The 12,330-nt window shown below is 42.5% G+C and overlaps 1 protein-coding gene across 4 annotated transcripts in view; it reads left to right on the plus strand.

Moving 5' to 3' along the window:
- The window catches only part of DAB2 (DAB adaptor protein 2), a 50,161-nt gene extending 38,225 nt beyond the window's left edge, over window positions 1-11,936 (plus strand). For 3 of the 4 annotated variants that reach the window (XM_040630484.1, XM_008692609.2, XM_040630483.1), the window contains 6 exons: window positions 580-1,233; window positions 2,221-2,383; window positions 6,378-7,010; window positions 7,567-7,676; window positions 8,279-8,346; window positions 10,157-11,936. In XM_040630484.1, coding sequence (XP_040486418.1) covers window positions 580-1,233; window positions 2,221-2,383; window positions 6,378-7,010; window positions 7,567-7,676; window positions 8,279-8,341 — 1,623 coding nt within the window. In that variant the 3' untranslated portion in view covers window positions 8,342-8,346; window positions 10,157-11,936. The remainder of the gene's footprint in view (window positions 1-579; window positions 1,234-2,220; window positions 2,384-6,377; window positions 7,011-7,566; window positions 7,677-8,278; window positions 8,347-10,156) is intronic. The other variant, XM_008692610.2, reaches the window with a different exon arrangement.
- Window positions 11,937-12,330: the final 394 nt, after the last annotated feature.

Here is a 12,330-nt window from a genome sequence, read left to right on the forward strand (position 1 = left end):
TTTTTGCCCCTTAGAGGAAAGACCAATTATAGGGAAATATAGCTGACCTTAAACTTTGTCACAACCAGAACTATAAATTTAGAGAGATGACTCTGAGGGTACAATAGAGGGGACCATGCCTCAGGTGGGAGGCTGGGTTAGGCTTCTGAGGTCTTTTCTTACATTCAAGCTCAATATGCTTAGATAATTGCTTAGAGTGACTAGCAATAGATTCCCTTTAAGATTTGCAAAGGCAAGAATGGGAACAAGGAGGATTGTGAACGCAGCCAGTCTGCAAGGGTGAGCAGACACATGACTCGAGCAGACAGTACAGTTTCACTTTAACGAAGCGCCAACAAAGTTGAGATCTAAATAAAGGGTCAATGGGTAGGGGAGACACACGGAGGACCTATTCCACGGCTAGTAAAGAAAGGCGCTCAGGGAGGTGATGGGAGGAGGTAATGGTCACCGGGCCGGTCAAGACCGAGCTTTAATGGGCATTGTGCCGATCCTGATGATCTTGTGAGCTTTCTTATGTGAAGTCTCAACATGGACTAACACTTTCTTTTCTCTTTTTTTTTTTCTTCCCAAATGTGATAGGAAAGCAAAGATATCCTGTTAGTGGATCTAAACTCTGAAATCGACACCAATCAGAATTCTTTAAGAGAAAATCCATTCTTAACAAATGGCATTACCTCCTGCTCTCTTCCTCGACCAAAGCCTCAGGCATCTTTCTTGCCTGAAAATGCCTTTTCTGCCAATCTCAACTTCTTTCCCACCCCTAATCCTGATCCTTTCCGTGACGATCCTTTTGCACAGCCAGACCAATCGACACCCTCTTCGTTTGATTCTCTCAAATCTTCAGATCAGAAGAAAGAGAATTTGAGTAGCTTGTCTACTCCACTGAGTAACGGGCCCCTGAATGGGGATGTTGATTACTTTGGTCAACAGTTTGACCAAATCTCTAACCGGACTGGCAAACAGGAAGCTCAGGCAGGCCCATGGCCCTTTTCAAGTACGCAAACACAGCCAACGGTGAGAACTCAAAATGGGGTATCTGAAAGAGAACAGAACGGCTTCCATATCAAATCCTCCCCGAACCCTTTTGTGGGAAGCCCTCCCAAAGGACTGTCCGTACTGAATGGCGTAAAGCAGGACTTGGAAAGCTCTGTCCAGTCCTCACCACATGACTCCATAGCCATTATCCCACCTCCACAAAGTACCAAACCAGGAAGAGGCAGAAGGACTGCTAAGGTGAATTGTCTTCTCCACATATCCATTGGCAGAATGCATGTTCGGTACCAAAGGGTGGTGTGATGCAAGCTCTCTTTCCTGCTGCTCTTATAGTTTCCTGTGTGGCTGTGAAATAGAAGGTGGGATAAGGCACATTTTCTCCAGGAATACCTTCCTCTGATTGCTGCCCTTTCTAAGCTTCTCACTCAGCAGTGTGTTCACACCCTGCTTTCCGTTTGCATGTCTTGTCACTTATTATTAACTAAACACAAGTTTTTCCATTTTTAATGCTGCTATGCTTCTGTACCTCTGGTAAGTTCGATCGTCATGTTCTGGAAGGGGAGGGCAAGGGTTCTTTGTGATGCCTTGTGTACCTTCCCCACACTAACACACGCCCCACACACCCCTCCTATTGCATAAATATCCAAGGTGGTGGTGGAAAATTCTTGAGTTTGCCTCTTCTGTTCAATGCTGACTGAATGATTGATTGCTTTAAAAGACACTTAAATATTTACTAGTACCACTTCATTCAAAAGCAATTTAAAATGTGGTTTCTGTGAATATCTTTTTAAAAATGTCATTAGGATAGGCAGGCTGGCCTAATAATTAGACTAAAGTATCATCTTTAGGCAGACTGATTTAAACCCAGTAGAATAATCAAAAATATGTAGGTTACTTATTTATTTATAGTTGTCCTTTCGTTCCCAGCTTCAAGCTTTTAGCTGTCAAGGAGACTAGACTGGTACAAGTGTGTAAATGAGTAAAATAGATTTCACCTTGAGAGCTCTTTACTTCAGTTACCAAGACCCGATATTCTGTCCATTGCAGGGATCTGTCTTTTTTGGGGGGGGGAGAGGGGAGCTTTGCCTTTTTGTAGTAGTTTATTAGTAAGAGGAATAAATTTTTCTTTTCGTGGTTCTCAAATTTGAGGTACAGAATAGGAGACAAAATAAAGCTGTCTTTCACTATTACTGAGTAACTCTTGTGTCTCCCTCTCTGCCCTATCAGTCTCCAGCAAAAGACTTGCTTGCATCAGACATCTTTACCCCTCCCGTCTCAGAACCTCCGGGCCAGACATCACCTACAGGACCATCTGCAACCCTACAGACCAACCCTCTGGATCTCTTCAAAACAAATGCTTCTGCCCCAGTGGGACCCCTTGCAGGTCTAGGTAGGTGCTTAGAGATCGAGTCAGATTTGCCTCTGTTGCTTTCACTTACAAGGTCATAATGTGCAAGAGGAAGGCACTTCATATCCATAGAGGTTCCAGGGACAGAAGATCAGAGTATCCCAGGGAGCCTTTCTCCCACTTTTACTTCCGTAGACCCCACCCTCCTTTGGTACTCTTGACTTGCAACTGAAATTTGGCTCCTGAAGTTGGCATGTGGAAAGAAAACCATTTTCATTATTGCACTTACCCAAGCCAACTGGCAATGGCTTATGGACGACAACTGGAAGGGATTCTGATGCTCAGACCAGCTTCATTGGAGAAATGAGGCAGAGCTAAGAGAGTCTTGTCTATCATCTGTATTGGAGAAATTGGTGACACGCAGGTCTGCTATGTAATTTGCCATTACTAGCTCAAAGTCCCATCTCCTAGTAAATTGATCTGCTTCTTGGATAGGGTATCCTGTCCAAGGGTATCTCCCGAGGGGGAGATAAGTTAAGTCCAAAGCAAGTATAAGTCATACAATGCAAGTCTTATGTTCTCAGCCCAGCTCTGTTCCTAGGCATATGATGGGTAGGAGACAGGCATGTATCCTGATTGGTCTCTGGATACTTAAGCCTTAGCTGCTCCTTGCCAATATTTTGGCTATCTGAGCATCTTAATAGAGTTAGAAGACAAATGCTAGAGACCTGAAGTCAAAAAGAACACAGAGATGAGGGAAGAGATGGGATTTACCAGATGCCCATGATGTGCCGGTGCTCATTCATAAATGTGCCGAGCTCACGTGAGCCACGGAGCCACTCCATAGCAGGACACTGGGGAAGGCCACTTGGCTGAGGACTAGCCTTACTCTTGTTTGCCCGCAGCCTCCAGTTCCCCTCTGTCTCCATGGTACAGTCTTCAGAAATCCCGACAGCAGTCTTTGCTGTCCTGCTGGGGATTCTCTTTATTTTTCTGCTTCTTGGCACCTCTACAAACTCCCAACAGACTCTGTTTTGGGAGTGGGTTGGGGGAGCTATGGATGAAGAGGGACTCTCTTCCCCCATTTTGTAAAATTTGACCAGGGCTCTTGGTTTTCTCTGTCCCTTGTGGAGTAAATCATCAGGACCCTATTCTTTGTTTCCCCTGCTGCTTTCCTGCAAAGGAAAATATTTTCATTTTGTCATATTAAATCTGTTTAAACATATCTGGAGTATGGCGACAAGAGGGGGTTGTTACCCAACCGCTGAGTGGCTGAAATCAATGCGGGTGTGAGAAGCCAACTTGTTCCAGGTCTCTGCTTGCATTTACACCATCAAGACTCTCCCTAAACACTTCATGTCTCTTGCGGGCTTCCCCTTTTTTTGCATCGCTCCTTTTCCTGCCCCCCAAGTAGAGCTGGTGGGTGCTTTTCCTTGCAGAAGGGTTGAGAGCTTGCATGCATACCTGCAACTAGATCGCATCCCAGAGCTTGACAGTCTAATATCAATGCCCCAAAGAATTTTTACAGCCAATATTTAACAAGTCAGCTCGAAAATACAGCTGGACCCTATAACTGTTAATTTATTCAGACGAAGTGAAGCTTTTTGGCTAGGTGCCCCTGTTGAGGCCTTGGGGTATACAACTGCAGAATACTGATGATCCTTCCAAGTTTGGACATGGGACTCAAACTGAGCTCTACAGTATAGCCGCTGTCCACTAGCCGGGATCCTCAGCCAAACCATGGAAGGTTGTAGGTCTGGCTTCCGCTAGACCCAGCTGGGGGACTCTCTCTTCTGGAGAACTGGGGGTGGGGAGAGGGTATTGTAGAAAGCTGAGACTTCAGCTTCGACTAGCTACCCTGTGTTTTAATCTAGCATCAGAAGGTAATCAAATTAACTTCTTACACCCACACTTTCTTTTGCCTTACCCCTTGCCTCTACTTTCTCCAGCAGAGCCTAAAATATCTTGGAAACACAACACATGAAATCCATCAGATGGGAATGAAGGCTGGCATAAGCATATACTGAGAAAGCCTTTAATTCCTGGCAGATATAATATTTTTCTCTTTAACTACCACCACTTCCTCTAATACCATCAATGACTAAAGCCTTACATTTTCCTAAGGGAAAGCAAGTCATCCAACATGAAAAAAGATAAAATTCTACCCAATTTGCACATCCAGTTGGCATAAATTATCAGTGAGTGACTCTGGCTTTGGTTAACAAAATTTAAATAAATTTGTTTTAAGGTGCTAGCAATCACTTTGCTCAAACCCAACCCACTTTTAGAACCCCATACGATAGAATGTGAGAGGACCTTTCCCCTGATTAGTTGTGAAAAGAGTGTGTATGCTCTTTGGTGTAAATCAAGTCTGATTTCTGTAACTACAAAATAAGTATTCGAATTAATTTCCATTTAAAAAAAATAGTCTTATCCCTTGATACCAAGGAGGCAGAACAGGAGAATAAGGCACTGGATTTGGAGCTGGTAAGCCTGAGTTTTACTCTCTGTTGTCACAGACCGTGAGCTTCCCAATTTTAATAATCAGTATTCTTGTACCCAGTTCCCTAACCTCAAAAACAAGCATGTTCATTTAGTAAGATGACCTTTTCTGAAACCTACCACTGTCTCTGAGCCCACCGGACAGTTTCATGGCCAGATGAATAGGCTTCACGATGATACAGTTGAGTCAAGTAACATCAATCTTCAATACTAAGAAAATTTAAGATAGAATATCTTGCTACATGAGCCCCTGAACGTCACTTTCAAAATATTTCTCACTCTGGAAACAAAACATTCCTAACTCAGGTTAGAAGTTTGGAGGCCTTTTCTTAGTTCAGTTAGAAAGCTTTCATAACTTAAGAATGCTCTTACTCTAAAGCTCAAAGCAAGCAGATTTTGAGAGCAGAGCATCATTCATGAATAGCTACGAGGCTGAATTTAGGTATTTTTGTTTGTGGTGGCATATACTTGGGAAGAGGCAGGAGAGACAATGTCCTATGTATGAGACCAAGCTGTAGGGAATGAGCTTCTCAAGAAGAGGGGGAAAACTTTGGAGAGACCTGTATTTTAGTGATTTCATCAAGTCTTCATCAACATGGCGAAGACGCAGAGAGGGAGCCATTCCCCCACAAAGATTAGACGCCCGGACAAAGGCAATGAGCTACCTCAGAAGGTTTTGGTTTTTTGTGTTCTTAGGGTCTTGGGGGGGGGGGTTGCTTCATGTTGTCTTCTCTCCCTCCCTGCCTCTTCTGAGTATTGTGCTCTGACTTCTGGCAAGGTTTAGTGAGTGACACATGGCAGGAAGCACTTTTATTTGAAACAGCACTCCCAGGATAACCAGCCTTTCCTCCATTTATATGTGTAAAAGTCTAAAACTATCTTGGCATCAACCACATTTTATCATCCTTTTATATAGCTGTGTCAACCTTGGCAGCATTTAAAAGCAAGGAAACTGAAATGGTTTCTTCAGGATGCAAGCATGTTGAGGCCGCGTATACACGCGTGATAGCTGCTTTCCATAAGACTCCAGACAGGAGCCGGCTGCCAAATGAAAAGATCAAATCAATGACTCAGAATACCCAATGGATTATCTTAATTAACTACTTCGTAATCAGTATGGTTTGCTTATGTAAATGTATTCACTCAACAAATGCATTCATGCTATCAACAGGCTCTGTCCTGGCTGTTTGAAATGGATCATTGTGATAAGTACTCATTTTTTCATGACTAGGTCCTTATGGAGTGCATTATCCTTCTAATGAGAATAGTTTAAAAATCTGTGGTAGAAAGAAAGGGCTTCAAAATGCAACCAACATTTGAATGCCAGCTATTCTGTGTTAGCTAGTTAATCTTTAGAGTGATTTAATCTCTCTGGACCTTTTTTCCATGTCAGCCTTAAGGCTTAAGGAAGGTGTTTGCCATGTAAATGCCTGGTAAATGCCCCTCCCACCCCCACCCAGATTTGTGCTTTCTGAAACTCAAGAATCCTCTTCAAGCTTGTGTCCTGATGAGTCCTTTCTCCTGCTTTCTTTAGGTGGTATACCAGTTAGCCCCCCTCAGGCAGGCCCATGGAACCCAACATCTTTAGTCTTCAATCAGTCCACTTCAGTGGTCCCAGGAGCCATGATGAGTGGTCAGCCTTCAGGATTCAGTCAGCCAGTAGTTTTCACCACAAGCCCAGCTGTTCCAGGTTGGAGCCAGCCTTCATCCTTTGCAGCCTCAACTTCTCCTCCAGCCCCTGTTGTTTGGGGCCCATCAGCATCTGTGGCACCCAATACTTGGTCCTCAACAAGCCCTTTGGGGAACCCTTTCCAGAGCAATATTTTTCCAGCTTCTGCTGTGTCTACCCAGTCCCCTTCTATGCTCTCCTCTCTTCTGGTCGCTCCTCCTCAACCACCTCCCAGAACTGGCCCTCCAAAGGACATCTCCAGTGATGCCTTCACTGCCTTGGACCCACTTGGTGATAAAGAAGTCAAAGAAGTGAAAGAAATGTTTAAGGACTTCCAACTGCGGCAGCCACCTGCTGTGCCTGCAAGGAAGGGAGAGCAGACTTCCTCTGGGACTTCAAGTGCCTTCTCCAGTTATTTCAACAGCAAAGTTGGCATTCCTCAGGAGAATGCAGACCATGATGACTTTGATGCTAATCAGCTGTTGAAAAAGATCAATGGTAAGCTACCCACTTCTCTGTCTGCCGTACCAATGAGTATTTCCCCTGTCGTATGGGCCCACAGAGTCCTTGGAAGAACCCTCTCCCACCCACCAATAACCTAACTCTTGCTCTCTTTGGTAATCAGTGGTTATGGAGACAACTTGACTGGTTACATTATGGAGCCAACTATTCACCTTAGCTGTTTCTAAGGGCTGGCCCAATGCTGCCCTCTTGTGACAATTCCTAAAAGGGCTGCCAAGAGCTATTGAAAGTCAGTGGCCTGTGGCACGTGGAAGGCTGTATAACAGAGCCTCAACCATCACTCCACCGAGTTAGTGAGGGAATTCTGAATGTCTTCCACTGCAGGTACATATGCATATATATACCTGCCTCCTCTTCTGATGAATTTGCTGTAAGAATCACCGGGAGTCCTAGTATTTGGTGGTGATTTTTGTTCCATGATGTAAATTCCAAAAGAATGGAATTTAATTTCGGAGATAAGCTTGACGAAAGGACTTTTGCCTACGTTTGGGAAAAATTTGTCTACTAACTTCTTGGTGTTTTTGTCTTCTAGAACCACCAAAGCCAGCTCCCAGACAAGGTTCCCTGCCAGTTACCAAATCTGCTGACAACGCATTTGAGAACCCTTTCTCTAAAGATCCTTTCAGTTCCTCCCAAGCCTCTGTAAGTATCAACTACTAGAAGCTGTTGAGCCAAAGCACCGCCACGCAGAGCTACTGCGTCGTGAATTCATCTTGTTTGTGTAATAACTCTTTGGTGCTAACGGATGTTTAAATAAGATTTATCACTGAGAACCATCGCAGTGAAAACATCAACTCAGACTGAGGAGAGACTATTTTTGCAGGGGCTGCTATCCTGAGCTTGAGAAATGAGTATCACATAGAAAAAGTCTTTTGTATCTCCCTTTGCCTGGCTCGCAAAAGCACTCTGGGAGAAAACTGAGCCAAAATAATACTATCTTTAAAAATCTTTCAAGGACTTAGGTTCCTGATTTCCTGCCCTCGATCCTTTAGCTCATAGAAACAGTACCGTTCATTTTGGAGAGGCAAGCATGAGTCGTGTGAACCCTGATTTGGATGTAAATAGTAAATATGCATCACGAAGTGTAAGCAGGCAAACACAAATCACCGCAGACCCATATAATATCTGATTTGTCTGTGACCTGAGGGATGTTTAAAGGAATTTGAGAAGTCTTACTTATAGAGAGGGTTTTTTTCTTCATAACTGTAATTAAACTTATTGACTGGATGATTTTATCTTCATAGATGGCTCCTCAACCCACATCTTCTGATGTATATAGGGATCCTTTCGGAAATCCTTTTGCCTAACTTCTGTAAGTAGAAGATCCTATTAAGCTTGGGGGCGCCTGGGTGGCATAGCGGTTAAAGCGTCTGCCTTCGGCTCAGGGCGTGATCCCGGCGTTCCGGGTTCGAGCCCCACGTCAGGCTCCTCCTCTATGAGCCTGCTTCTTCCTCTCCCACTCCCCCTGCTTGTGTTCCCTCTCTCGCTGGCTGTCTCTATCTCTGTCGAATAAATAAATAAAATCTTTAAAAAAAAAAAAAAAGAAGATCCTATTAAGCTTAACTTTGGTAAGAAAGCATGGCATGGGCGGTGAGGGTGGAATTTTAATTTTAGAACTGGTACAAGGTTAAATCTCTGTACCTTAGAAGTAATAGACATGAAAACCTACGCTTAACTAATTCAGTAATGACTAAGCTGAGCTTTTAAGAATAGAATTCTTATACATGCTACAAAATAGTAACATATCCATGGGGATATGGATTTCTATCATAGCCTATGTTTTTGATATTTCAAAATAACATTTTTGCATAACAATAAAACGTAATAACACATAATAGCTTTCTAGTTGTTTTGTTTTTACTTTCATACGGAGGTGACTGCAAAGCCTCCTAGTAGTTACTTAGTTTCCTATAGAAGGTTGGAAATCTGAAGATCTTTTGAAACTATAGAACAGGTCAGCTGACCAGATGCCACCTCCCAAATCAATTTATTTCTCTATAAGTGGTCTCAAAGTTAGTCTAAAGTAGTCTGAAGGTACTAAATCCAAGAGTGATGACGGCTGCCCATATCTCCTTCATATGAGCGGCATATGACCAGATGAGTCAGCAGGTAGATTTTATCCTAGATTTTATCCTAGGTAAGTTGTTAGGCGTAACTACCTTAGACTGAGACCCTGGGATGGCTCAGCGTGACCCTTTCTTTATCAACAGTGAGTGGAAGCAACTCTGTCTGATTTCAGAAGATTGAAGTTAGTGGATGAAAGAAGCCTTGGCTGCATTGTAGAGGAGGAAGGGCCTAGCTGGTACGGGAGAGTAATAAAAAGAACGAGAGGGACCAAACTCATTTTCTTCAGTCTTGCCCCAGCCAGGTGGGACTCCTGCTAAAACCTGTCTTGACCCATCTAGAATTTAATTATTTTAAATAGACAAATATCTTAAATTTGACATGAATAGTCAGGTTGACTTTATTTGCAGTTTGGATTGTTGCCCCTCCCTTGACTTCTAGAATTACGGTGTTACTTAAAAGGCTTTTCTGTAAAGTCAGCTTCAGAGAATGGGCTGAGATTATTGAAAAAGCAAGTTCTGGGGCCCCACTCCAGCCCTAAAAAGTCCCCCTCTGGTGCTGAGGAAAAGCTCCAGGTTACAAGCAGCCTGATGGTTTCTAATGCTGATAGAGCAGTGTAATATGCTGAAGGGCTAGAAGTCTCAGCAGAGACTCATCCTCGCCCTCATCTCCAAGGGAGGCAAACATGGACAAATAGGAATAAACTGCATCCAGAGTCTAGGAGGATTGTTTGCACTAAATTGCATTGACGAGAGGTCTCCTTGGAGGCCCCTTCTTTCTTAGGTCCTGAAGGAAGGATTATTTTGGTGAACTTGTTTAGCTTACAGGCTGGGGTCGGAGGTGGGGGAACACGATCATGGGAGAAAATAGCTAACATTATTGAACGTTTGTGTTAATCACTTCATTGCACGTTCTGCATTGATTATCTTATTTAAGCCTCTCGTATCAGCCCTAGGAAATACAATTATTGAGGTTTTAAATGATGATTTGATATTTAATATTGATATTTAACCCAAAAATTCTAACCGCGGGTTTTTTTCTTCTCTGTACTTCTCTAGGAACTTGATATGCTGACTGTCCAGAGGAACAAAAAGGTTGGCCTTAGTAGTCAAGGACAAAGCTAATAGCCAGACACGTCCTGACCTCTGCTCTCGTTCCAGCTTTGACGTATTATCTGTTGCCTTATTGCTTGCTGCCTCTTCCACTTGTAAAATGCCTTTCACTTTTCTGTTTAGATTAAAGCTAAACTGAATCTATGGCTTTAAATAAATTAAGAATCTAAATTCTCTAGCTTAAATGTAAATGAAGTAGTTTCCCTACTTGAACCATTGCCTAGTGTGTTTCTAGAACACTCTACCATGTACCCTCGGTTGGGAGATGCAGCCACCACAACTCCTCAGATGACCCGTTTTGAATAAATGTTAAAATCCTTACTGTTTGAAGTTGTTTGGGGTTCTGTTTTATAGCCTAAAACCTAAAGGTTATAGTATAACAAGGCACCTTCTTAAATCTTGCTTCATATCAACATTTATAGAGAATTTTTAAAGGAAAATTGGAGCAAGTCCAACTTTTCCTTAGATACTTGGGAATCTGACACACTTAAGAACCCTTTTAAAAATATAACTTCTCTCTCTGAAGATTATTTTCTCTTAAGGGCAAAATTGTTATTCTTTTTTTTCCAATTTCTTGCTAGACAGTGAAAATGAGGGAAAAGCATCATTTGTCTCTCCTCTCCTCTTCCCTCTGATTCTTTTTTCAGTCAGTTTTGCTCCCAGGTTTATATAGCATTACCTCCCTTCCACAAGCAACAGAGTTTTATGGGGCAAAAAAAAAAAAAAAAAAATCTAAGGATTCATGGATCTGAAACATCTCTGCCTTCTCAGTAATCGCTAAATCCCATAACTAGAAGTGCAAATGGACACAACCTTTACCCTTTCTGTGGAATAGGAGGCCATCCTCTCGAGCTGAAGTTCCAGAAGAGCAGTTCACATTGAAACAAATGAAAGAAAAACTGAACTCAACTCAGCAATGAAGGACTGTATTCTGAAGAGCCAACACATCAGAAAGTTCAGTGTGATTGTGCCAAATATATTAGGTGCTTATATGGGGTCACGCTAGACCTTTATCAGATAACTGGAAAACTTGCTTGGAGCCACAATCTCATAGTTAGGAGGAAGATAGATGGTGATTGGGTGGAGGGGAGAGAAGCTGTAGAACAAGTATTTGGTGTTCTCATTGAAAATCTAACGTCTGCAGTATTTTTCCTCCTCATAACCTTGGAAACTCTCCCAGTTCATTTCCAGTCATATCGTTAGCACAGTTCTGAAGGATTTGTTCTTGCCAAAATGAGTTTCATTTTGTTATGTTTATGTTGGGTTGTTAAATGTTGTCTCTTGACCCTTAAACGCTCAGGTTCTTGTGGGTATTAATCAACCATACAACGTTACCTTTAGGTAGAAGAGGAGGATGACTGCTCAGGATCTAAACAAGATGGTGGCCTCACGAACCTTTATTGATTAGCCCCAAGTAGCTCAAGCTGAAGTCCTGTGGTTTTATGTTTAATGGCAATAGCTGATCATGTATGGCATAATTTTCCATCTGGCTTCCTACTCAGTCATTATAAACACGAACTGAAAATAGTTTTTTATATGTCCAAATACCTGAATGTGCTCAACTGGAGGCAATTATTTCTAGGTAGTAGAATTTTTGAAAGTGGACAAATTTTGAAATGGGTGATCAGCCACACAGCTGTTTTGTACATCCTTGTTTTCTTGTGCACTTTTCTGTATGCAAATAGAGCTATAAATTTACTCATTTCAATAAACTGGAATGGCCGAATCTCATGTGTTAGCATCAGTTTATTCTTACACTTGACCCCCGCTTTGAGTTGATGTGTCACAGTCAAGGTATAAAATATATCAGTCCAAGGTGAGCAAATATTAGTACTTTCTGGACTGTCCCAAAGATGAAGAGAACGTGGAAATCTGTGAAATAAGACCATGAGTAAACAATTGTCGGATATCTTTTAGTGCCTCATTCTCCTCTTCCCCACCTACACATATTCCCTTCCTGGGAGTTTAATGGGAGTCCAGTGGATAAGACCTGTATCAGAACCACCTCTACTGACATCTAGTATAAAAATCATTTATTAATGAGCTCTTGGTTCACACCTTCTACCCTTTGCCTCTCCTTGTTCTTGATTCAGCTGTGTTTGACCTCACCAAGACACAGC

Source organism: Ursus maritimus, unplaced genomic scaffold (assembly GCF_017311325.1).
Source record: "Ursus maritimus isolate PB19 unplaced genomic scaffold, ASM1731132v1 scaffold_15, whole genome shotgun sequence".
In the NCBI taxonomy this organism is placed as follows: domain Eukaryota; kingdom Metazoa; phylum Chordata; class Mammalia; order Carnivora; family Ursidae; genus Ursus; species Ursus maritimus.